The 25,922-nt window shown below is 49.2% G+C and overlaps 1 protein-coding gene across 3 annotated transcripts in view; it reads right to left on the reverse strand.

Annotated features, from left to right (window-relative positions):
• Positions 1 to 25,922, reverse strand: part of KCNIP1 (potassium voltage-gated channel interacting protein 1) — a 304,791-nt gene that overhangs the window by 13,154 nt on the left and 265,715 nt on the right. For 2 of the 3 annotated variants that reach the window (XM_079145431.1, XM_079145432.1), the window contains exons 2-3: positions 1,521 to 1,645; positions 8 to 77 (exon numbers count right to left, since the gene is read on the reverse strand). In XM_079145431.1, coding sequence (XP_079001557.1) covers positions 8 to 77; positions 1,521 to 1,645 — 195 coding nt within the window. Of the gene's footprint in view, positions 1 to 7; positions 78 to 1,520; positions 1,646 to 5,602; positions 5,636 to 25,922 lie in introns of all 3 variants that reach the window. The other variant, XM_079145430.1, reaches the window with a different exon arrangement.

Genomic DNA, 25,922 nt, shown 5'->3' on the forward strand with positions numbered 1-25,922 from the left:
GACTCACCTCCGTGAGGGAAAAACTGAGCGTAGATCTGCTTGAATGTTTCCTCGTTGACCACACCACTGGGGCACTCCTGCGTGGAGGGAGAGATGGGGGACACGTCGGGGGTCCATACGGGGGGAGGAGCCCGGACCCATCCTTGGGGTCCGGGTTCCTCTGATCCCTGGTGGGCAGGCACTGGGCAAGCATCCATGCATTTCTGTGTCTGGGATGCGACCCCACCTTAGGACCCAAGCTGCTTTGCAAAAGGCTGAGATGCCATTGGAGAATGGTGGCTGTACCGTGGAAAGAATTTGGGCTTCAGTCTTAAATGACCTGATCCAAAAGATCCTGGTTAAAGCATTTCTAAGCTCTGTGGCTTGGGTCAGATCAGTCTCTGACCCTCAACACCCTGACCTGTAGAGAGAGGCTAACTTGCCCAGCAAGGCTGTTGTGCAGTTTAGCCCGTTCTGTCCCATTGTCCTCAATGTGGACTTAAAACAGCATGTGCTATATTATATATTATTAGAATTATAGCATGATTATATAATATTAATAGAATAATACCTAGGTCAAGATTATGATTTCCAACCCATTTTAATGTCAACTTCAATGCTGTATTTGGAGAATTGTAAACTTGGGACTTAATGTCCCCAGGACCTAACGGAACCCACGGTAGATGCCAACGCATGTTGATTCCCCTCTGTTCTGGACACTGTTCCTCCTCAGCCCAGTGCCCATCTGGGCAACCTTCTCTCAGGCCCTGTGGCCACCCAGCTGCCTCTTCACGATCGGAAGGAAGAGGCCTGAGGGCAGGAAGCCAGGTACAGGACAGGCACCACCAGAGATCAGTAGGAGGGGAGGTGCCCCAGGACTTGTCAGAGAGCTTCAGGAGGTGTGCAAGTCCCTGCCAGCCTGGGGGACACTGAGACTGCGGTTGGCTTGGAATTGACCCAGTTCTGCCCGTAGGCTGCACCTGGAGGAGGGCGACAGGGGCACCTCCCTCCAGCCCCCTCCACCCCAGCATTTGCATTGAGTTTTAAGCTAAAAAATAAAATAAAACCAGTGTCCAGGAGGGACCCCGAGAGCTCTCGAACTCCCCTGAGAAGGCAGGATGTATTAACATGTCTACTGCCAACTCCCTGTCCCCGGACTCCACCTTTGATTACTGCTTGGCTCCCAGGGGACAGAAGATCCTAGCAAGAGGTGAGGGGGCCTGGTCCCACTGTCAGTCCTGGATTTCATGGTGCACAAATGCAGTGACATTCAGGGTTATGTGTCAGCCTGCGTGAGCCTGATTAGCCTGTCAGTGAGCTCCATTCGCCAAGGTGGAGAGTGAATGCTTAGGCTGAGGCTGGCTCCCAGGCCGGCGCAAGTCCCCACAATGGTGGAGCCAGCTTGCAGCCAGCTGATCTTGTGTCCTCTCTGCCACGCTGGCCTCCCCGGCACAACCAGGAATTTGGGAAGCTCCTAGGCGCTCCCACCACCTTGGGAGGGTTTAGCCTGTGGGAGCGCCCGTGTGCCTGCCCCTTCTTACGTTTTTGAAGCCTCGGTAGAGAACTTGCAGCTCCCTCTTGGTGAAGTTGGTCTGGGCCTCCAGTTGCTCCAGTCCTTCCGGCCGGTGGCACACCATGGTCATCTCCAGCTCATCTTCAATCTTATCTGGAACCAGAGGAGATGGCATTGGAGTGTGTGACCTCACCGGCCACTCCTGTCAGACCACAGTCTGGGTTGTCAAAAGGGGGATGTCCTGGCCTGGGACACAGGGTGGGTGGCGGGTTGGCGCTGCCCTGCTGATGGCCCCCCACCTGAAGCCCAATTCCCTGCCCAGTACTGCTGGTCTCACCATCTGTCTACTCTGTTACTGTAGGTGTGACAGATGCCAAAAGGGAGGGAGTGTCAGCTGTGACAGGAGGTAGGAAGAGGAGGGCGGCAGTGGAAGTTCTCCTTCCTTTCCCATGCCCCCTTAGCATATTTAGATTCCTGCCTTGCGGACCTCCGAATAGGCAGACCCAGGTAAGCCAGCAGGAGGACAACGCTCCGCATGTGCAAAGGGAGCACATCCATAGAGCAAACCGGAAGTCTCCCAGTGTGGGCCACCTGCAGAAAGACTAATGTGACTTGGTCAAAAGTTCCAGTTGAGGCATGTTACATGCTAATTTTAAAAATCTGCATTTTACTCCGTATTGTTTTATAATATCTGCAAGACACCCTTAAGTGTTAGGAAAGTGACTTAAATAAGAGCTACTTTTTATAAATAAAAGCTTCTGTGGTATTGGAAGGGCTCTAAACAATTCCGAGCTGCCTCAGTCGCTCCTCCAGGGGTACTACGTGTGATACAGTGTGCACCAGCTGTTTAGAAGTGTCCAGTAAAGCCAGCAATTTGCCCACCTTGCATTGAAGGATCACAAAACTCATGGATTAGTGGAACCTTCCATGCTTTATTATCAGAGGGATTCAGTGACTCCCTCTGGGCTCTGCTGGAATGCTTTCGACTAATTTATTCCAATCAGGAACTAATTACCGCCTAAACTTCCATGCCTGTCCTCGGCATGCAGATATCATCAGATCCATGTAGTGAAGAACCGTAAATCTGCACTTGCAAAACTAGCAAGGAGATGGGTGGGCTTCTGGAATACACACACTACGTCACACCCAGTCGGGCCAGAGTGGGTTGGGCTGAGTGTCCCTGGGGGAGAAAGGGCTGACCAGGTGCTTTGAGTTATATGCACTTCTCTCATCAGGGTTGGTCTCTTTGTGACCAATTTGTTCTGCAATGGTTTCTTTCCCTTTGCTTTTTGATTCCATTGAGAAAGAATTCATCAAATTAAGTTTACATTTTGTAAATATTCCCATAGGTACATATTCCCATGGATAAGGCTCCAATAATTCAGTAACAATTCCTAATTGTTATCTTTTCTTATATGCCGCAACACATATCCCCTTATCCTATTGGGAGTAAGGAGGATGATTCAACATAAATAAGACACTCTGTTTATACAACGTAGCGGCAAGTGGGCCATGTCCTCATAATTCTTGCAGAGCCTTTAATTATTGTTATGTTTGTAGCTAATGAGATAAGTAGCAATTATCTAAACACTGGAGCATTTCTGTGTAAATGAAAGGGCCAATTCTCAGAAAGAAAAGGAAAAATAGAGAAAATTTTAAAAATCCACATAAGTCTAATCTAGGATGCTTACATATATCTTATGTATATTTTAAACTGATTTGAAATCAAATGATGGTTTAAATCTCCTAGTATTAGAGCCAACACTCCTTTTGTAAAAATGCACATATATTTAACTGTGCACATATTCTTTAATTTTTTAAAACTGTGCATATATTCTGAAGAAACTTACAAGGAGCCACAGAGGTTTTGATACCTCTCCGATTATGCCTTGCTGTTAAGGTGGGCCCAGTAAAGGAGGTGAAAGCAGTGAAAATCAAATTAAAATACAAATAAGGAATTTTTAGAAGCAACTATGTAGTTTTGAAGGTATCAAGTCTACCTGTTGAGGTTTCACTTATCCGAGAGCATGAAGATCTTTTTGCAGTGCGGTCTTATTCCTTATTCTTCCTGGGACCAAATTCCTTCCTAGCTCAGGGAAATTTCTTTGCAGAAGTTGGAAAGAATCTGATTCAGAAACATTACTTGCTTCCTATCACCTTTATTAAAAATGTACCAAGTAATTATTGAAATATCAAAGCCTCGACCCGCTTCATTAAGGTGGAACTGGACTTTATTAATAAATGATTTGCTGGCTGTCTGCACAGCAGGATCAATTTCCATATGCAACAGATCCCGTCTCATGGGGTATTTGGATAGGGCAGGCCCAGCGTCTGCTTCCCTTTGTTTTCATTGTTAGTTTTTCTGTCTGATAAGAGCAGGGGTAGAAGGGAATTCACATTTATGGGGCTCCGGAGACTGGGAAATTGCTTGTGGATGTTAGGGCCTTAAATCAGAGATTTAGTACTATGGAGATGACTACTTATCAGGAGTCAATTTGAACACCTTCTCTGTTCATAATCCATACAATGTTTTCATGCAGCTTCATGTGGAGTGGGGGTGGGAAGGTCCTCACCCCCTGTGTGGTACTTAGAAGAAAGTTATCCTAACAGATCAGGTGATTTTCTGTCTGAATAACTCACCAAGTGTTGAACCTCTCCCACTGGGGTAAATGTGAGCTAGAATAATCCACCAGAGGGTGCTGCACAGACTCCCACACAGCATCGCTGGTGACTCAGACTAAATGGTTCTTGGTGTTTCAGGGTCTGGGGTGAGAGCATTAGATCCTCTCAGACAAAGATACAACAAATTGTGCATTTTTCCCAAAACCTTCACGAGTTCCTTAGTCTTTAACTTGGGGCCCATGCTAAGGGCTTCCAGTAAATATCTCGTCCGATCTCTCTCACTAACTAGTTTATATCTGTGTCCCAGGTCACATAGGCAAACTGACACAGCTGGACCAGAATCCAGTCACAGTTCCTTTATCAGGGTCACGTGACCCCACAGTGACTTCTGCTTCCTTCCAATTGCAAATTGCAAGCTGGTTTTAACCAGTCTGAGGTCGTTCTGTTCTTAACAAGCCCACACCTGTGTATGTTAGACCCTCCGGCTGCATGGCAGGGGCACCTGAGCATTGGCCTTCTGCCCACTGAGACTCCTAAACATGGCCATGACCAAAAATCATGGCCGCCTGCTTTCCCCTAGGCTGAAAAGTGTTTCTCCAGAAAGGTATGTCTGGTGGGCTTCATGGCTGCCCCTCTCATTTGGAGGTTACAAATGGTAGCCTGTGGGCTGAAAGCAGCCCACGGTGAGGTCTCATTGTAAGACGTGTTTTTCGCTGGATACCAATGTTTAAAGGCGAGAGATTCATGTACCAGGTTGGATTTCCCATTTCTCTTGAAAAATGTGATTATTTGACAACTTAGGTCTCAAATTGTCACAGGGCCACAGTCCACTAGAGCAGGGCAGGGCCTGTCTCATCTGGGCAGTCTGCTGAGCCTTTGGGCTCCCCGTGGTTCAGTTCTGGAGCTTCTAACCCACTGACGCTGCCTGCCGGGCCCTGGGAGAGAATGTGTGTGGTTCTCCTCAGTGCTTCTTGCCCTGCACGCCCTCTCTCCCGCCTCGTCTGCACATCTCCTGCCCATCTCCTGCCCACAGTCCATTTCAACACAGTCCACTTTGTTGCACTTGAATGAAGCTGATCGTAGGAGATAAATGTAGTAAAACAGAGAAAAACTACCTCAGAATATGCTGGCAAGATGGGAAAAGAGAACATAGAAATCCAGGTCATTGTCCTATAGTTACTACACTTGAGCCACACATCAGCTCTGAATTTTTACATGTGTCATGTTGCTCATGAAAGGAAAATGTGTCAATTTCTGAGGAGCAAAGGCTTTCCTATGACTTATCTCTAAGAGAACGTTCCTGACTGTTTCTATGCAGGTTAGATTTGCTAACGAGCACCATAGACCATCAGAAAGTGGATGAATGAGAAATGAGAAGACTAACTGCAAAATAGATACTTGATTAAGAAGCTCTTCTTTTGTAACTAACATGACCAAAGTATGCAAGTTAGTTTAAACCTTTTTTTTTTTTTTTTTTTTTTTTTTTACCTCTCTGATACTGGTAATACCACCAGGCGATGTCTAGGAAAAAGTAAGAAAACATTTTACCAAATCCATTCATTGAAAAAGCAAAACACATTTTTATTGTCTATGGAGAGGCCCCTCTGAGAATGTGCAGGTCGCCATCCAGCTTGACATATGCAAGGAGGCCTCTCAGGAGCAGAGCAGGGACTGATTTCTGCATCCGTTGCCCATGGTCAGAGCAGGCAAGAGCCATGGCCACCTCCCAGCAGGCTCTGGGAGCATGCCCTCAGCCACGCCCTCAGCCATGCAGCCATGCAGCCTGGAGGGAGATGGGATGGCACCAGGCGAGAGGGATGCACGGATGTGGGTGGGTCCTTGGAAACCCCCGCGTGTGGGATGGAGGAGTGGCTTATGAGGGTCCCTCCACCAGGAAGCCCCATCTCCTGCCTCCGACTGTGAGTCGAAGCTGACTACCTTGCAGGGTGATTTACTTCCTCACTCAGCGACTAGCAGGGACCTATCTACTATGTGTACATTAACGATGAAAGGACTCTGTTTCCTGCTCCCTCGAAGCTCATGATCCATAGGTCTTTGCTTCTCTCATCCCTTCTTTAGTGTTTTAAGTAACTCAGATGCAGAAGATGGAAACGACTTTTGGAGACAAGAGGTCACACATTATGATGTGTGGCAGAGTGGATGCAGCTAAGCTTTGTTACATCATTATAAGACACAAGACAGAACGTCAGGCCTGGCGAACCACCGGTGCCCTGGTGGAGCTGGGTGAGTCTAGCTGTTGCCTTCCTGTTGGCCTTTTCTGGTCTGTGTGGTGGTCAACCTGGTTCTCCCCTGTGAGCTCTTATTTGAACCTCCTCCTGTTTTTCCAGCACCCCTCTTTACTGTGCTTTAGTGCCTACCCCCAACTCACAACCCCTGACAGGGATGCTCCTAAAAGTGCTAATACCCATGACTGACCTGCATCCTACAGGAGAGACTTATTTTGCTAGATTGAGTTTGATTACTCTGGTCAGTGGCATTTGTATGCATTCATTGATTTATTTTTACTAATAGACTATATTTTTAGAGCAATACTAGGTTTATAGAGAACTGGCACAGAAAGCACAGTGTGTTCCCACATCCTGCCCCCAGGGTCTCCTGTTGTGAATGTCCTGCATTGGGGTGGTGTATTTGTTCTAGTAGATGAAGTCATAGTCGATGAGCCAATGTCAACATGGTCATGTTAATGGAAGTCCAGTTTAGCATTAGGGTCCACTCTCGGTGCCACAGTCCTGTGGATTTTAAAACAAATGTTTCATGTCAAGCGTCTGTGGTTGGAGTATCCGTGGTAAGAGAAGCTTCACTGCCCCCGAGGTGCTCAGGTAGCATTTTAGTAGAGGTAAGTTCACAACATGGACAGACCTTCTCAGCTCCTTAGGAATGTGACAGGCACTGGGAAAGAGGTGAAAGAACGCAAGGTCTGTTTACATAAAATTCTCGAACTGGGGGGAAGGCCCACAGTAGACCAGGGATTGCAAACACAAATGCCAGCTGGGATTGGGAGGCGATTTGGATGAGTACAGTGATTATGGACAGCCCTAGAGAGTGACAGGGACTGAGGGCTGGGGAGCAGTTGCCCCGTGAGGAGGCTCGAGCCCAGTGAGTCTAGATATTTAGTCTTCCCAAGAAGTGTCATAACTAAACGATTGTGTTTCCCAGTTCTTAGACGTGATCAGTGAATTTAGCACTTAACACACTCAGCATACGCCAAATATAACACCCTGGGAGTGGGGGGTTCTGGGCTGCTGGCCCCAAACTCTTCATCGGCAAATCATTCCAATGAGGTGTGGACGAGGCCAAGAACTGGGAGCAGAAGGGAGAAGCTCTTAATGCCACCAGGGTGGCATAGGACTGGAAGGGAGGGGGGAAGTCATTGAGTCTCGAAGGAAGAGGGACAAGGGAACAGCACATGCAAAGGTGCAGAGGCTGAAAGACCCCAGAACGTGGGTTCTCTTGCAGCAGAGCTGAACTCCACCCAGAACAACCAGGGAGGCGGTTCTGAAAACATCCATCAGTGCGAAGGTGCTGGGCGGCTCACAGCGCAGCCTGTGCCAAAGCACGTTGAACTTCCTTTACCCCAGTACCTTCCAGAAGGTGAAGACTCAGTTTACCTAATCTTTATTCTAATGTCCACATTCAATGAAAATTTGTCAGACATATTAAGAGATAGAACAAGAGAAAAAAATAGAATATAGTAACAGATATACAGGTGATCCAGGCACTGATTGGCATGACTGGGTATGGACTTTAAAATAATGGTGAACACATACTTGATAAAATAGAGCAAAAAGCTGGAGAATTCCATCAGAGAAGCAGAATATATACCAAAAAGGTAATTAAAAATTCTAGAATTGGAAAACATATTCCCCAACCAACAGAATAGACCAATTTAACAGCAGGTAAGAAACAGAAGAAGAATCTGGTAGATAGAGCAATAGAAAAATATACAGACTGATGCCGAGAGAGAGAAAAGAATGGAAAACACAGATAAGAGCATAAGAGATAAATGGAATGCAAGGAAAATTCTAACCTATAATCGCAGTCCCCAAAGGGAGGAACAATGATAAAGAATGAGAGAGATAATAAATGAGAATTTTATAAATGGATGAAACAGATGCAGCCACAGATTCAATAAGCACTACAAACCCCAAGCAGGTTAAGCACAAAGAAAACCACAGGCAAAAGCAAACATGGAGCTGCTACAATCCCAAGAGAAACAGGGAACCTCCAACACAGGACACCAGCATCAGATAGAAACCGAACCCAACCTGCTCGCAACCTGTAGGCACGAAGGCCCAGACAAGCTAGGAGCAAACTGTCGGAAAAGAATGTGTTTTGGTGTCTTGCAAGCCTGGATCAAGAAGTCGGCACGGCCATGTGCGCAGCAGGTGAAATTAAGATAAGATGCTGAAGATGGAGAGGGGCTTCTTGATGTGATGGGGTCCTCAGTGGGGAAGATATAGCAACTGTAAATTAGCATGCACTACAACATAGCTTCAAAATGTGTGTAAAGCAGACTGACGGAGCTGAAGGGAGAAATAACACCTTCACAATCATATTAGATTTTAAAACACCCCTTTAGTAACTGACAAAACAAGCTGACCAAACCAAACCAAACCAAACCAAACCAAACCAAACCAAACCAAACCAAACCAAACCAAACCAAAAGCAATATGAACAGAGAAGCTCTGAGCAAATAATTAATGCGCTTGGCTCCGCTCATCCATACAGACCTCTCTACCCAACATTCATAGACTACTTCACATTCTTTTCAGGTGCATGTAGAAAATTTACCAAAATTGACCATTTCCTGAGGCACAAAGTCAGCCTCAGTGTTTTGGAAAAATTTTTTTGGCACTGGGAATCGAACCACAGGCACTGTCCCCAGAACCTTGAACTAGAGCTTGTCCCCAGCCCTTTCAACTTTTTATTTTGAAACAGAGTCTCACTAAGCTGCTGGGGTTGGTCTTGAACTTGAAATGCTCCTCCTGCCTCAGTTTCCTGAGTAGCTAAGATTAAGAATGCCCCCTTGCTTCCATGCAATCTCAATAAAGTTTGAAGAATCAGTTACTCAGAGTGTTTTCTACTCAGACTAAAATTAAGCAAGATATCAATAGCAAAAAAGAAAACCAGAAAACCCTCTAATGCGAGAAAGCAAACAATTTAGATCTAATTTTTTAAGTAACCCATGCATCAAAACAACATCTCATGGAAATTAGAAAGTGTTGGGAATTACAGGGCAATGAAAATACAACATATTAAAACTTGCAGAATGTTACTAAAGCTGCACTCAAAGGAAATTTAGGAGAGCTGCAAATAATTTACATGACACCATGTCCATACAATGTCCAGAATGCTGTGCTTCCTCTTGAAATCACACTTCCAGTAGGTCCACTGGTTTGGTGTTGCCTGAACTGTGTTGTTGACATTAAAAGTGATGTCAGTGATGGCCTGCTGACATGCAGGAATGTGTCCTCTTTTCCCTTCCACATGGTGGGTTTGCTCTGGGAAGGTCAGTAGCGTTTTGATTGACAACTTCCTCCCCTACAATCGGGTGAAGATCCTTGTTGGTACCAACATGCAGGGGAGGGAAAAAGTCCTTTATTCCTTAAACCTTAAGGCTTAGATCCATCCAGCCCAGGCCACTTAGACCCTTGCAGTGCACACAACTCATCCTCTCCGAATTCTATAAACCTAACGACGCATCCCAGGAGTGCTGAGCTGAGCCGTGATAAAGATTTTCTGAAGGCTCCAGATATTTTTTCAGTCTTCTTGGTTCAATAAAACTCAAATCATGTTTTGCTCCAAGCATTTGTTCTCTTAATCTTGAAACCCCTTCTGCCCCTTTTAAGCAAAATTGAATTTATACATTTCTCATTCATTTATACTTTGGTCCTGAAAAGGTTTGGAGGTTTGGAAAAAACAGAGTTCTTAAAAAAAAGAAGAAGAAATCTTTGAGTGCTGCTACTCCCATCAGATGGCAGGTTTTCAAGGTCACACGAGCTGAGGATTCTTCAATGGCGGTGCAGTTCAGGCTGCTGCCCTTTCTGCCAAAGCCAGTGTTTTAATGTAACTCTGAGGTCAGCACAGAGATTACAGCACGTGGAGATGGGAATGTCCCTTGCTTCTCTCAGCCAGAGACATTTACTGTCAGAAATAAACTATCAGAAATGCAGTGCAACCATCAAAAGTCCACGAAGTCACTACACGATTGGGACACAAGTCACCGTTCTGTTCCACAAGTTATAGTTATAACTTGTTTTTGACCAAGATGGAAAAAGCAAAGGCACAGCTGGGGAGGGTTTGTCTAGATGTCAGGGTGGGGAAGAAGGACCCTGGGAAGTGTTTCAGAACAGGAAGCAGGGCCATGGCAGAGGGACTTGCGTGTCCTCCCACCTCAAAGCAGTATCGGAGTGTAGCTAAGCCTGCCCAGGCTGCAGGGCAGAGCTGCAGCTTCACCTGCGTCTCAGCCACGGGCAGAAATGTCGAGATGGTGTTTTAAGTGAACCTTTTAGTCTGCAAAAAGTGCCCCAGGGTGAAAACTTTCTTAAGTGGCTCCAGCAGTCTCTGCCATTTTGGGGGCCTCAGTCCAATGAGCTCCAGCCACCAGCCAGCACCCACCTCCCACCGCTTCTCTTTTGGACTCAGGGGAAGGTGCCCGAGTTCCTGCATGCGGAGATCGCCAGCTCAGGAGCCTTGCTGCCCCAGGTTGGGGAAAGCGTTGCCCAGGTAGGGGGGTCTCCAGAGTTTCTGCAGAAATAGGAGGATGACATGGGTGGGTTTTTAGTCTGCCCTTGACCAAGGAGTGGACGTGACAATTCATTGCAAATGAAGAGTGTCCAGGGAGAAAGGGCACTTCCAGTTTAAGATGGACAAGAAGGTGAGAAGCTGAAGGACTGGGTAGCACAGGATTTTCTCCTCAGCAGAAGCTTGTGGGACCCAGGTCAGGATGAGGAGTGAAACGCCCATCTCTACCTGCTGTGTGCAGAGGGACTGTCCACTTCAGGGACGACTGGGCCACTTGCTGAGGATGCCTTCCAGCTGCAGAGCTGGCTCTGGCAACATCTAACGGTGGCTCTTGGGGAGTGGGGGAAAGCTCAGGGCACACCATTTCCCAATGTCCTTGTGGAAAGACTCCTAGCATGGCCTAGTTCTGGCTGCTGACGTGATCTGGGAGAAGTCAACTGGTCGTGCTCTGGAGAGGCAAGCTCCAGTGTGGCCCACCTCTGCGCATTACTGCTGCTGTTTAGAGTAGCTGGCATTCATTTATTCCAGATTAGGGTGCCAGAGTGCCCAAAACCAACTTCACAGGGTAAGCTTAGACTCTGTCATCAGAGCTAATGACCCCTTTTTTTGTTGTTGGCGCGAACATGAACTTCCAGCACCAGATAGAATAATCACATATGGGGTAATAATAGGTAGGAGTTGGCCAAGTGAGCTTTTGCCCATTTGGTATGAATGTATCCCAGTGCTAGAGCAGGTGTTGGTGAGCTCAGAGAGCAGGGTAATGGCTTCCGAATTGATCTAATCATCTCACTGTCCCTAGGAGGTCTGTAGGTATTAGACTCATTCATGTTATAATCAGACCCCCTTGCTGTAAATCTAAGTGAGATAAGGTATGTATAATGCTCTATGCACATAGTAGGTGCTCAAATACATTATTCCCATCTGATATGTGTAAGGACTATGATTTCAAGGGTCTTCCACAGCAGGAATCAGTAGTCACACCAGTTATGTACTGTCTAGGTTACAATGAAGCCATTTCTGATGGCTCTAGTTAATTAAAGGACTTTTCTTCCATGAAGGAAGATGTCCTTGTTCTGTGACTGTCTTTGTTGGAGACACCCAACTTCCAGTTTAGGTCCAACATGCACAGTACCTTTTGTATTTCCTGTAATGGCCAGAAGCAACCCTAAGACTGGGTGAAAGAGCAAGGCCACCTTGGTCTCAAGACAGCCATGGAGTAACTGTGGGTGGCAGAGACCAGAGACACAGGCCTGGAGGGTTGGCAAATCCATGTCATGACTGACGGTCATTGAGAACTTGCCCTGCCTCTTCCTCCAGCGGTGTCTCAGGGCTTCATGCCCTCTGCCCTTAATAACAAGACAGTCAGCGCCTGTGCTCTTGGGGTCTATTTCTAAGCTGGAGAAGGCGCTGGACATTGCCTTCATTGGGCGCACAAGCTGCCAGACTCGGGACTGCAGTCAGTTCAGCAGAGGGTGTATGTGCCTGCCTGGAGCAGGGACGCCGTGTCAAGGTGCCACCTCCCCAGAACTCAGCTCGGAAGCCTCTTAACTGTGCACTTAATAAATGAAGCCTTGGCAGACACACCTTGAATTATTAATGAAGTTATTCAGCTTTGATTGTTTCCTTCTTTTGGGGAAAGGTTATTCACTCAAACGCCTTTGATTAGACTACATAATACATCACAATTGGGCATATTTTATGTGCAACTTTATGGTGATAATAGTTCTGTCTCATTTAGAAGCAAATCAGACATTATGAACTTCGTGATTTATTAATGTATTGATTTCTATAAATGTCAGCGCATCTCACATCCCGTCAGAGAGCCCGGGAGCAATCAGGGGAGAGCCAATAAAAATGTAAAATGAAACCATCATAAAAAGAGGAAATACTGCCTGTTTCAAAGCCCTGCTGCCTCTTGGAATTGTTTCAGGATTCAGATCCTTCCCACGGAGGTACCCCCGCCCCGGAGGAAACCCAGCCTGCGTGGGGCTGCTTGGGAGGGTGTTCTGTCCTACCCAAATCTATTTGAACTGAAAATAGGTAACATAGACTGAAACAGAAAAGAAGAGGTGCAGAGACGGCATGGCGTTGGGGAGGGTCGGGACTGGGGAGGCATCCATCACATTCACCGGGTGACAACTGGCCACCGCCCTGCTGCAGGGAGGCTAAACTCGAGGCCAAATCCCAGGCTCCCCAGCAGGCATCCACACTGAGGGCCAGGCCACCTTCCTGCAGGATTCCCCGCAACTCCCTTTAGTGGATCCTCAGCCACACTCCCAGAATGCACTGGGGCACAGACCCCTCCCTCTGCCCAATCCCACCCACCCTTGCAACCTGGCTTAGGTGGCACTGCTGCTGGGCAGCTCTCTCAGAGCAGGGAGGAAAGCCCCCCTGCCACCCCTGGCGCACCCGTCATCGCTAACGATCCCGGGCAGGTCCTGGCGCACTCGTCGCCAACGATCCCCAGCAGGTCCTGCCCCGGCTCTCCCACATGGGTGGGGCAGGGAGAGAGCCTGCCTTATGCTTGTTTTGTTTTGTTTTTACTTGGGGCATCTCCCTCCTCCCAAAATGTCTTATATTCACTTTACACACAGTAGGGGCTTAGCAGGTTTGCTAAAAATGGGTAGCACTACAGGAGATAAACAGGAAACGCATCAAGATCCTGGGACAGCAGCCAAGGGAAGGTCTGGAAAGTGTTTGGCCAGCGAGTGGTTAATTCCACAGTTTGACAATATAGTCTAGAAACCACAATCTGGCAGCCCACAGAGTATTGTCATTGCTTTACTCATTTGAAATGTGAATTTCACCATTTGTTTTACATAAAAATATGGATGTTTGGATGCTTCCTAGAAACCTGAAATTCTGCCATGCCAGGCCCACTTTCCCACATGGCGACACACAGACTGAGGAGCAGCTCCTTGGCTTAGACAGAGCCCGTGCCCTCCAGTGAGCCACAGTCCCCACCACTCCTTGTCGCCTCTCCCACCAGACCAGTCCAGATTCACCGTTGCCAGTGATGTCACTTTCTCAGTCTGCAGCCCTGGTGTAACACCCCTCTCCTCCGCCCATACTGTTTTCCAAGTGACGTTTATGTGCTTTGTCAAAGTCTAGAAGCATGACAGAATTTTTCTTGGGAGGGGTATCAATCAATACAGAGGAGACAGGATGCCCTGCGTGGAGTCAGGCTATATTCTTAAATTTAGGCTACAGACTGGTACAGGCCCCGCTTCAGGGAGGTCTCAGTCCCTGGGGGAGGCAGACACTCTGTGGCAGCTGGAGAAGGAACGGCCAGGTGAGGAGGGAGGCTGGGCATTCTGGTGGGCAGAGCAACCTTTGCAAGGACCCCAGGTAAGAAGACGGGCCTGCTCCACCAGAAGATGGAGGCCGGTGCATCTGGAGGCTGGGACTAGTGAAAAGGCCCAGAGGAGGCGAGACAGGCACTGACCACCTTGTGCTGGACCTGGGAGCACATTAACCATTTTCAGGGACAGCAAACAGCAAAGAAATACAGAGCTGGTGTATTTCTGTTGAGAAGCGGGTGGAGAGTCATACAGGAAGCTATTCATCGCCCGGGGAGGGCTGATGTCCATCTTGAGGTTTGAGATACCTGCTTCCCCTCCCACTCACTGGGACCCCTGGAGGTGGCCCTGCAGGGCCAGGGCTCTGCCTGAGGGCGTAGCTTCCTTCCTCTCCTTGCTGGCTTATTGCAGCAGAGACTCTCCATGAATCAAACAGGCCCGAGGCTGCCCCAGCTCCCTGCCAGTGAGGGCAAGGGGAAGAACAGCCGCTTCTCCTTCTCAGTTAATAAACCTGCAATGTGAAGCTTCCGAGGTTTCGGCCGGAACACCAAGGGGCCTGGCATTTCCTATTTAGGATGTCAAAGGCTGAGTCAGGTTGAGCTGCAGACTTGACTTCCTGGCTTTGAGAATATTATCAGGCTGGAGGAAATCTCCTGGGACTGGAAGGATTTTTTTCCTAGTTAATCAGTAACTTCCTCCTTTGTCCTTTAGTTATGTCATGACCCTGCAGGGGGGACAAGGCCCTGTAGTTGTAATCAAGGGGGCAGATTAAACATGAGAAGCAGATGTGAGAAATATTCAAGCAAAGCTAGAAAGCAGGAGGTGATGGGGCCGGGTTCAGAGAGGTGTGTGATGCTCTACCAACCTCAAATTATTTCTCAGAAAAATTCCTACAACTAGAAAAACAGTGTTATGAAGTGGAAAATATCTACCCATCTAGCTCCTCTCTACCTGTGTCATGTCTATCATCCGTCTATCTGTCCATCCTTCCTCTCACTTCTAGGATATGGACATGAACATCTTCACAGTGGGGCTCTCTGAGGGTCGAGGCTGTGGAGAGCTTTTATATTCTTTTTTTAAAAAATTTTTTTGCTTACATGTATTTTATAAATTTCTTGATATAAATATTCGTGAACTTTAATATACAGAAATCCATAAAAGTGATTAAAGGACAAACAGTGGAGCCTCAGAAGCCTGGGAAGGGCAGGGATGGGGTGCAGCCCGAGGACTGCTGCTGGGGTCCCCTCTCTGTTTCAGAGTGGGACACTCTGAGAGCCTCACACGGGCCTGGCCATGGGCGTGTCGGTCTCAGGCTCAACATCCGGGAAGTGGGACTATCCCTGCTTCTCTGGAGTGGCGTGAGATTTAAATGAGGTAATAAGGGAGATGCCATGGGCACAGAATACGTACTCCATAAATGCCAACAACCCTTTTCTTCCCCCTGAAGAGAAAAAGGCGTCCTGGCCAGAGGTAGTGGATTAGACAGGTTGGTTTTGATTGCGGAGAGCCATGTCTGAGGCAGAGTGGTTGCGTGGAGGTGGGTGTTATTGGGGAGTGTCCCCCACTGACCTCAGCAGCAGTGGACATCTTAGCATCTGGGCCCTAGCCCCCGGTGTGCATTATCTCCTGACACCCTCCTAAAACCCTGTGGACCCCAGGGGGGTGAGGGCGTCCGCCTGCAGCCACACAGGTGGCAGGTGGGGGCCTGAGCTCCAGTCCAGGTTTGCTTAAGGCTGTTCTTACCTCCTGCATTATACCAAATAAGCTTCCCAGCCCCACAGAACTGAGTGAAAAGCTCAGCTTTGCCACACCTGGGGTCCCTGCCGGAGTCACTGCCCACTCTGTGCCTCTGCTTGCTCATCTGGGCGGTGGCTGCGATCCTCATGAGGACCGCATGTGGCCAGGCACCTTGACACCCTGGGTGGCCTGTGGCTGGCACCCAGAAGTGGTCCTCACATGATGGTCCCTGGCTCTGGGGTCTGGGGCCCCGAGAGGACATTCCCACAGTGCCCGGGTCTTCCGAGGCAGTATCTCCAAGCTGTGCTGCTGAAAAAGCGATTTTCTGCTCTAGTCTGTGTGGGTAGATTTTTAATATTTAATTAGGGAGACCTCCCGCTCGCAGGGAGGGCAGGACTTGTTATTAAACCCGCTGCCTGGGCTCCCTCGCTTGCCCGTGGGATTATTCATTCATTTCCAGTCACACAATTTAATATTGCAACAGCTAATGGGGAGATGTTGATAATTTGTAAAAACTGGTTGGTCCCGAGGCCACAGGAGCGGCTCGACGGCCGTGGAAGCTGAAGCGGATTCTCTGGAGACGAGGGCTCCCGGGAGCTTTGGGTTCACATCTGCACACATCTGTGGAGTGCCTGCTGGGTGCGGGCCCCAGGTTGGAAACCATAGGACTACAGAGACATTTCTGGCAGAGATGTGACCTCAAGGTGTCAGGGTCCTGAATGCACTCAAGGTTGGACTCTGCAGCCAGATACACCTGGCTTCAAAATGCCTGCGTCGCCATTTGCTAGCTGAAGCACTGGGGTTAACCTCCCTGGGACCCGACTTCCTGCTCTTAGCATTTCTCCCCAAGACTATTCCAAAGTACCAGCAGCAGCTCGACCAATGGCCTCTCTGCATGGAGAGGCAGGAGGACCTTCCTAAAGCAGTCAGACACTAACGGAGTATCCAGCATGTGCTGGGCGCTTCGACAGGCTCTGTGATCACACTGGGGAGCCAGGACAGGCGTGAGTCTCTCCCCAGAGTTTATAGCTTAGTGCATGAAGGGTTGGAGCTGAGTCACAGAGGCGAATATAACATCACAACTGTGAGAAGAGCTGCGGGTAACAGCTCTGAGGCACCATGGGGGGTGAGGGGAGGGGAAGTGCAGACTTCCCTAGGAGTGATGCTGGGCCGGGACCTGAAGGAGGGGAGTGTGTGAATGGGAAGGTGGGTGTGCATGCTCGTGTGTGTGAGAGAACTAAGTGTGGAGGGAGGATGGCGAGGAGCTTCCGGGAGCCTCCTGCAGAAGCCCTGGAAATCCGTGTGACCCTGCCCTTACTTTAAAGCCTTCGATGGCTCCCCGCGCCTGCAGGGAAAAGGCCCGGCTGCGTAACAAGGCGCTCAAGCTCTTCTGCGATCGCTGCCCTGCCCAGCGCTCAGGTTTGGGCTCTCCTGCCCACTCACTGCTCCACACACTCACTCTGGAGGTACTTGTCTGCCCGGCATGACTGCTTGGCTGACCTCCCACACCTTGGCACCCTCCTGCCTGCCCTCTCTGCTGAGTAATTTCCTGGGTGACGTTGTATTCCACACCTCCAGAGGCGCCACCGACATGGGCTCCAAGGAGTATGGTGACCTCCAGAGTGGTGCAACATGCGGCCCTCTCTCAAATCTTGCCTCAAGGGACACTTCCTCTGAATGTGCAGCTTTTCCGTGTTCCCCAGACAGCCTCCAGATGGCATGTCCCTTCCCGCAGTCCATTCCACTGCAGGACAAAGGCAGAAAGGCTTTCCAGTCTCTCCAGCTCCCTGAGAGTTCAGACTGTCACTTAATAACTGCCTATTGAACTCCTACTCTGTGCCAGACACTGTCGCAGGCATGAGCAGCACAGCCATCCGTAAGTCGACCAGTCCCTATTCAGTGAGAGTGACGCGTTAGATAAAGAACCCTACCAGGGCTGGGGTGTGGTTCAGTGGCAGAGAGCCTGCCTGCACGCACAGGCCCTGTGTTGCTCCCCAGAGCTGCACCAAGTAAAATAAAATCAGTAAAATAGCGTGCAAATAATTACACCACGAATATGCAATTACAAATCATCCGCAGAGACCAGGACTGTGAGAGAGAGAGGCCGGGAGGAACCACGAGTCCAAGTGGGGAGGAAGAGTCTGAGCACCTGAGCGGAAGGTGTGGGCGGGAAGGAGCAGGAAGGGGGAGCAGCCTGAGCAAGGTCACCAGACAGAAGGAGCCGGGCCTCCAGGAACTGAGAAAAGAAGGCCAGGAGGCCAGATCCACACACCGTACCATGAGGACAGCTTTGGGTTTTAAAGCAACTGGAAGCAGAATTACTGAGCCCAAGGCTGCCTTGGACCAGAAACTTCCCCAAGTGTTGACCGCAACAAAATAGACAGCGCACGGCTACATGTGCACACGGCCAGCATGTCTACGTGTCTATATGTCCATATGGCTGTGTGTGCACACAGCCAGGGTGTCCACATGGCTATGTGTCCACACGGCCAGCATGTCTACATGGCTACATGTCTACATGTCCACACGGCTACGTGTCCACATGGGTACATGTCCACACGGTCAGCATGTCCACTTGGCCAGCATGTCTACATGGGTACATGTCCACACGGTCAGCATGTCCACATGGCCAGCATGTCTATGCGGCTACATGTCCACACAGCTACATGTCCACATGGGTACATGTCCACACTGTCAGCATGTCCACCCAGCCAGCATGTCCACACGGCCAGCATGTCCACACAGGAGTTGCCCCATGGCAGTGTGAATGAACTAACTGCGACATATCTAAGGATGGAAAGAGGACCGAGCCCGGGACGTGAACCCACGATGGTGAAGGCAGGGCAGTGCCACCTCTGCGGAGCGGAGCCGGGAGCCGGCCAGGGATGATGTCTCTATTCTCTCTCTCCAGCCTGGGTGTTGTTACGTGGGCTTGGTGCAGATTGTATGTTAACAAAAGGACTCTATTTTATTTTTAGAAATAGTCGCGGAAGGACCTGTCCTTACAGAGGAAGGGATGAGGTCCCTTGGGAGGAGAGAGGTGATTTGAAGCAGATTTGAAGAGTCTGGCAGAGAATTCACCAGACTTGCTGATGCTGGCATGGGACAGGGATCGGGAGGTGACAAGGACATTTCTCCAGCAGCTAGGTGGACGGTGGAAACACACATTGGGTGAGGAAGGCTGGGAGAGGGCGGTGCCACCTCGTCTGTACCCTGGGCCTCAGCATGGGCTGTGGCTTGGTGAATGCTGACGTGTCTTTGGCTGCTGTAAGTCGGTCACCGTGATCAGTCCTGGGAGAACTGCCACCAGCCACTCATTCTACAAACCCCATCTTCTTGTGGAAAGTTCAAAATCATTGCTCTCTGGACTCAGCAGGCTCAGGACGTCCAAGGGGACAGGGCATATTTATTGTCCCTCTGGGTACAGTGCCACATTCTACGCTCGGAAGTATATTGTAACTGCCTCAAATGTTCCTCATGGTTCTGGGTGTTGAGAGGAAAGAAAAGAACACTGTAAAAGAATGTTCAGTGGAAGGAGGTCTGTTGAACGCACTTCATGCCCTACGTTAACCAACCTCAAGAGATTATTTTTGCAATTTCCATTTCCTATGGTGTTAGGGTGTAGTTATTAGTCATTGAGTGACAGAGCTGGATTTGAACCTAAATCATGGTCTGCTGCCTCCATCTGACCAGGGGCGAGGTCGGTGATGGAGCCCGTCTTCCCAGCTCAGCGTCCTAACAACAGGAGGAGCCCTGCTGCTGAGAGAGGGCTTGGAGGTCTCCCAACGAGAACTGCTCTATTTTCTCATGGTTAAAAATATTTGCCCATAATGTCTCTTTATAAGATAATAAAAATGAACCATCTCTGGTTCATTGGAAAACATGTCTCAGGCTTATTAAAAATACATGAATTTTTCTTACTTTAAGATAGGCTGACCATATTATTCAAAAACTGTAAACCGGATTTCATCTTATCTGTTCTTAATTTATTTTTCATAGCAGTCTTTCATACAGATGAGCATTCTAATTACTCCTGAAAGAGCTGGCAGCAGCAGTGAGGTTTCCATTGAAGTTGTCCTGGAGGTTCATTAAGACTGAGAGTCCTCCAGCCTTCTCCTGGTTCTTGAGCACTGGTGTCCTTCCTCCTTCTTCCGCCCCGTTTCCTCATCTGTTCTAGATCTGCCAGAGCTTGAGGATCCCCCCGGGAAGTGAGCCGGGCGCTCAGGCAGATGGAAGCCCCCGGGCTGCACTGCCTGCGCCTGTGTCTTGCTGTCTCTCCTCCTGGCTCCCTGCCTTCCCCAGGCCCCTCCGTGGTCTCCTGCTCACCCTCCTCCATGCAAAAGATATGAGTGTGCAGCAGCAAGAGCATCCCCCATTCTATCAACAGGGATCTTGGGACGTCTTTCGCATTCTTTATATAATTGAAACCTCTCAGCCTTTCGAGTTTGATGGAGGCTCATTTATGCCAGTTCAGATCTGCTCATGATGCCTGGGAGCCTTCTGTAGTCAGGTGTTCTTCCTGGGGAAGGCGGAGAAGTGGAGGGAGCTGCACCCAGGGAGTCTGGGTGGCTCCAGTTTCATGCCTGTCCCTCGTGAGCTGAGGGTTCTGCACATGCTGCACCTGTCTGGTGGGGAAGTCTGTGGAGCATGCTTCTCAGGCTCTTCCAGAGGGTTCACGAATATCTGGAGTGCTGTACCTAGTGGGTGTGCGGTAGGCTGTGGTTCCCTCTCCTGAGTCTTCAGCTGCGTGAGGATAGTGGGGTGTGCGACTGAGTGGAGGCTGTGGTCACCCTACCTGGCTGCCCATCTGCCTCCATCTTTAGGGGACAATGTGTGGGGGGTGGTCTATCCAGACATACCAGGACAGGGCAAAGAGCTCTGAGGGGGTGGGTAGGGAGGAGAGTGGGCTCGACGCCTGGGTTCTGGGCCCGCCTCCCAACTTCTGGGCTAGGAATTTCCATTCTCTGGGCTTTGATTCCTTCTGTAGTACGGAGGGGCGAGGGACACTGGGCATCTACTTTCCTAGCCTTGGGCAGTGCTCTCTGTATTTTTAGTTTATTAATCAGTTATGAATCTAGTCTCTAGAAACGTCTTTAAAGTCATCTTGAACTTATACTGTGTTCAATTTATATTAATTTCCTCTTGAGATAGCGAGTTTCATTAAGTTTATTAGTTTTGGGGAAGTCGAGCCGCTCATGATCGGTCCTAGTTTGCTTCCTTTAATCTTCCCGTTTTAGGCTGTTTAGGGTTCGCCCCGTACTCGTGTTCATATATTTAATAAGCGCCCCGCCACTTCCGTTCTCCCGGATTCACAACCTAGCAGAGAGAAGATGCAGAAAGCAAGTGCGTCGATGCCCCCGGGAGCCAGACCCTGGTGCTTACCCGTTATTCTCCTCCGTCTTCCCGCCAATCCCGGGAGAGGGCATGGCTTCCTTGGTGTGCCATCAGACAGGCTAAATCTCAGAAAGCTGCGGTGACTCCCAGGTCACCCAGCAAGTGTTCACTGTGTCTGAAGCCACATCTGGTTCTGTTACTCCATGACAGAAGGAATGTGGCTTCCGTGATGGTGTCAGGTACGGTCACAGCGTTGCAAGCCTGGGCTCTTCTTCCTTCTGCTGTCCTCTCTTCCCACGTCACAGAGATGGGCTCTGTTCTTCCTGGAGCCGCTCAGCTTCGATTCTTTGCTCCCCTGGACCTGGAGAGTTGTTTTTAAAGCCTCCTTGCTTTATGTGGAAACCCGGTTAGGCTTGGGGTGGAGGCTCAGAGGAGGGTCCCCAGGGGTCCCATCTTGCAGCCTGCTGGTTTCTGTTGCTGGTGGCCGCAGGATCTCAGGCTGCAGCCTGGTGCAGCTGTGGTTTGACGATGGCCTGGCTGAAGAGGAGCCTGTGTGCTTAACGGCATCTGGCCAGTGGAGAGCTGCCTGTTTGGGACTCTCATTTAGGGGGTCCTCGGGAAGGTCAAGCCATGTAAATCAAGCAACTTTTGAATGATATCTCTATTAGCATCTGCGAATGTGTCCCCGGGGAAGCCGGGCAAGCTCTGTGAGTGGAGCAGTTAAGACGGGATTGGAGGAAGAGTGGTAGAGTATCTATCCCTCGGGAACAATAATTATAAACAGTGGTTCCATGTAAACAGGTCTGAATGTGTTTTCCATATTGAATTCCTGAGAGTGCCATCTGGGGTGGCGTTTCAGCGCCCCCTCCAGGGCCTCAGCTCTGGGCACTGGTGCCTGGGGAGGGGGGCACTCAGGGCATCCTAGACCCTGGTGGTGGGAGCCCTTGGGTTTTGCCCAGGGGCTGCCTGTGGGTGGTGTGATGCTAAGGTTGGCATCCTTGTGTGATCTCCAGAAAGTGGTCTCCTCTTCGTGTCTACGAGGGGCATTTGTAGAAGCCTCGGTCTCACACAACACATTTCAGACAAATCCTCCCAACAGCCTATGGGTCACGTTACCCCATTTTACTGGTGAGGAAAGGAAGCCTCATGGGGTTAATTGTCTTTCCCAGAGCTACCAGTCAGCAAGCAGCAGGGCCGCGTTGAAGCTCTGACCTTTGACTCCAGTCCTCAGGCTATTTCGTGACACTGGGTCATTTCCGTGTTCTTTGAGTCTTGTCCAGCTAAGCATTCTATGAATCTTCTTTAGCACCAGAAGCCTGGCCAGCTCGTCTTGGTTTGCAATACCACTTTAACTTACTTAGGCTCTGGGAACCAGGGCCCAGAAACCTGGTTCCTTAGGTTTGTGCTTTGTGGCTGCTACTGGCTCCAGGGTCATTGGGTCATGGCCAGGCCCAGCACATGACCTATGGGCTGTACCCATATGTCATCCCAACTGATGGGCTGTCGTGGGTGTGGTGCCATAGAGAAATGGCGGCCCTGGCAGGTAACCTTGAAAGCAAGGATATCAGGGGTCTTCGTACGTCGTTGAAGTAGAATTCTGGGATCACAAAGACTTCAGGGTTGGACAGACCCCAGGTAGGGTCAGTATCTTCCTCCCAGGGCTGTTTTGAAGGATAAACGTGACCAGGATCGTGGAGTATTTTGGGGACACACAGCTATTATTATCACTCTATATTATGTTACCAATACAAGACTGTCTTTCTGATTAGATTATTAATGCCTTTTGAAGATGGGAATAAATCTTATTTATCCCATGTCTCCAGCATCTGTTCTGGTGTCTGTTGATTGTTGAATGAGTGAAAGAATTAATGAATGACCTCCTGCTTGACTTCCTGGAGACACTTTGCAGAGACATTGAATGTTGACTCATGTCATGGGTCACCTTCAGGCCTCGGTTGCCTCCCTCCTGCCCACTCACCCTTCCTTTCTCCCCCCTCCCATTCTCCCTCCTCTCTGGGTCTCTGATACCCACTCCATGCTGACTGGTCTGCACCGGATCTTCCAGGTGATACTTTGAGTGCCGCAGCACAGGGCCTCTGCCCACTTTTCAGCAAATGTGCCGTGTGGACAAGGTAGTCCCGGGAACTGGATTTTGTTTCCATGGAAAAATCTCTGGGCTCTCTCTCTAGGCCACATCTGAGGTCAGGCACATCATAATGATTTGGAGATTTCACCTGGGGCAGGAGAGGCCTCCAAATGCCACTTAATATGGTCTGTGTTACCTGGGACAGGGGTGGACGTGTCTTAGACAAGCCTAGCTGTGAACCAAAGTTAACATGGCTTAGTTGCAAAGTTGACATTGACAAAGCAAAGTTGCTTAGTCACCTGTAAGTTCTAGTCATGCCCTTGGTGGAAACTGGGTTTTAGTTAAACTAGTCCCTACTTCTGTGCTTTTTATAACGGAGCCTGAATTCTGAAACCCCACTTCTTGGGTATGAATCCCAGCTCCCTGCCTTACTAGCTGGGTGACTCTAGGTGAGTGGTTTAACTTCTCTGTGCTTCATCTGTAAAATGGGGAAATAATGGTGTTTCCCTTGCAATTATGAGGATTAAATAAAATCACATATACAGCTGGCCTTCCCTGTCTGTGAGTTTTGCCTCTGTGGGGATTCAATGAAACACAGATCAAAAATACTTGAAAAAAGTTGCATCTGAACTGACATGTGAAGACATTCCCTAAACAACACAGCGTAGCAACTTTTTACATAGCATTTACATTGCGTTCAGTAATATAAGCCATCTAGAGAGGTTCTAAGGTATACAGAGGACCTAAGTTACATGCACATACTACGCTATTTTATATAAGGTACTTGGGTGTCTGAGGAGCACCTGGGGGTCCTGGAACCAATTCCCCAAGGATGCCGAGGGACAGCTCTATAAGGTATGTAACACGGGCCAGGAGCCTTGCTTGGAGGATGGTCAGAGCTGAATACAATCACCTAGTACGTAAGACCATCCTATTCTTCTTCGTTTGGAAACCCAAATGGCACTCCTCCTCAAACTTGTCATTGCTTCGCACCTCTCTTTACTGGGCCACCAGCTATTCTGCCATCTCCAGCTGGGAAACTCAGAGGGTTGGATAGAGTCTCCATTCAGACTCGGGCAGCGTTCAGTGGGTGGTTAGGCCAGGGACAACGCCACTTCCATCCCTCTCATGAACCCAGGTGAGGCAGTAACAGTCAATTTTGCAGATTTAGAAAGCAAGTTTCAGGGAGGTGATGTTCACTTACTAAGGTAACAATGTGCCAAATGCAGGGTTGAGACAAGGTGGTTTATTTTATTTCCTTAATGTATTATATACTCCTTTTCTTTACGTTGGCGACTCAGGTGGCAACCCTTGCATGTCAGCACCCGAGAATGATCTTCAGCTCCTGAGCTGAGTGTCCCACCAAGGATGTCCTACCACCTGAGGATGTGGTAGGAATGGGAAGCAGAAGCCGGGGAAGGCCATGTCATCCTATCTGTGTGGTAAAGGGTGTTGAAAAAATGAGAACCCATTTTGGTAACGGATCTGCATTCAATTACTCGGGTAACTGAATGTAAACGAAAAGGAACGTGTTTTCAAAAAGCAGATGAGTTGAATGGTTTGCTTCTCTTTCTTTGGAGAGGATCAGTCCAGTTAGACGGAGTTCCAGCTCTCTCATCTTGGAATCTCTGAGCTGGAATACACACTTACACCTTGGCATGCCTGCTGAGTAGAAGGCCAAACACCTGCTACCCTAGTCCACAGATCCAGAGTGTCTGGTGCACCGGGTTTAGGAGATGCCCTTGCAGGGTGGGCTTGCAGGAGGGGGCAGGTGGCAATGTGGCACTTGGAATCAAATGCATTTCATTGGTCAGATTGGGGTCTTCAGGTTGTGGCTCCACAGTGGTGGTGGGCTGGGCTGGGCAGCTCGGGCTACCTTCTGAGAGCAGAAGGACTGGAAAGCTCTGAACCCAGAGAGGGTTCTGGTCGGAGCAGGGTAGCACTTGGTCATCAGAGTAGAGAAGTCAGAGACAGAACTGTGGGCCATGCAGAGCAGGAGACAGGGCCGTCCTCGTGTGGAACCCCGGCCCCTCACCTTGAAAGAGAATGTGCTGGGAACATCATAAACCTTGACCGCGTAAAAATGACAACGGATTTGGTAGACAGATGCATGGGAAAGTAGGAGGAAGCAAAATGTCCGTCTTCTGATACTTCAGAGACCATATGGGTGCCAGACCCTGTCGAAAGCTGATACTAAAGCGATCAAGGAGGAAATGTGTCATTTAAGGTGTAACTATATCTATAGAAGGCGGTAGAAGAGGGAAAAGAAAATAGAGTTGGGGCTGAGACTGCAGAGAAGCCAGGCACCTGGAATGAGGAGCTTGTATAAGGAGGCCAGAGGAGCCAAGGATTTTTTTGTTTCTTTTTTCCCCAGCACACACTTACGCTCTCTGTATTCCCTTCTTTCATTCCTGGTTCCTGATAGTCACCAAAGGACCTGATGCTCCAGGGTAAATTTTGCCACCCCCGTGCTGCGGGTACCAGGGCTGCTACTGCTCCTCCTTCCTGGAACTGTGGAGGCCTAAGGCTTCTCGTTACCAGCACTGGGATCAGTAGGTCCACCCTTGCCTCGTTCAGGTGTGTGCAT

The sequence above is a fragment of the Sciurus vulgaris genome (assembly GCF_902686455.1).
Source record: "Sciurus vulgaris genome assembly, chromosome: 6".
Classification (NCBI taxonomy): Eukaryota; Metazoa; Chordata; class Mammalia; order Rodentia; family Sciuridae; genus Sciurus; species Sciurus vulgaris.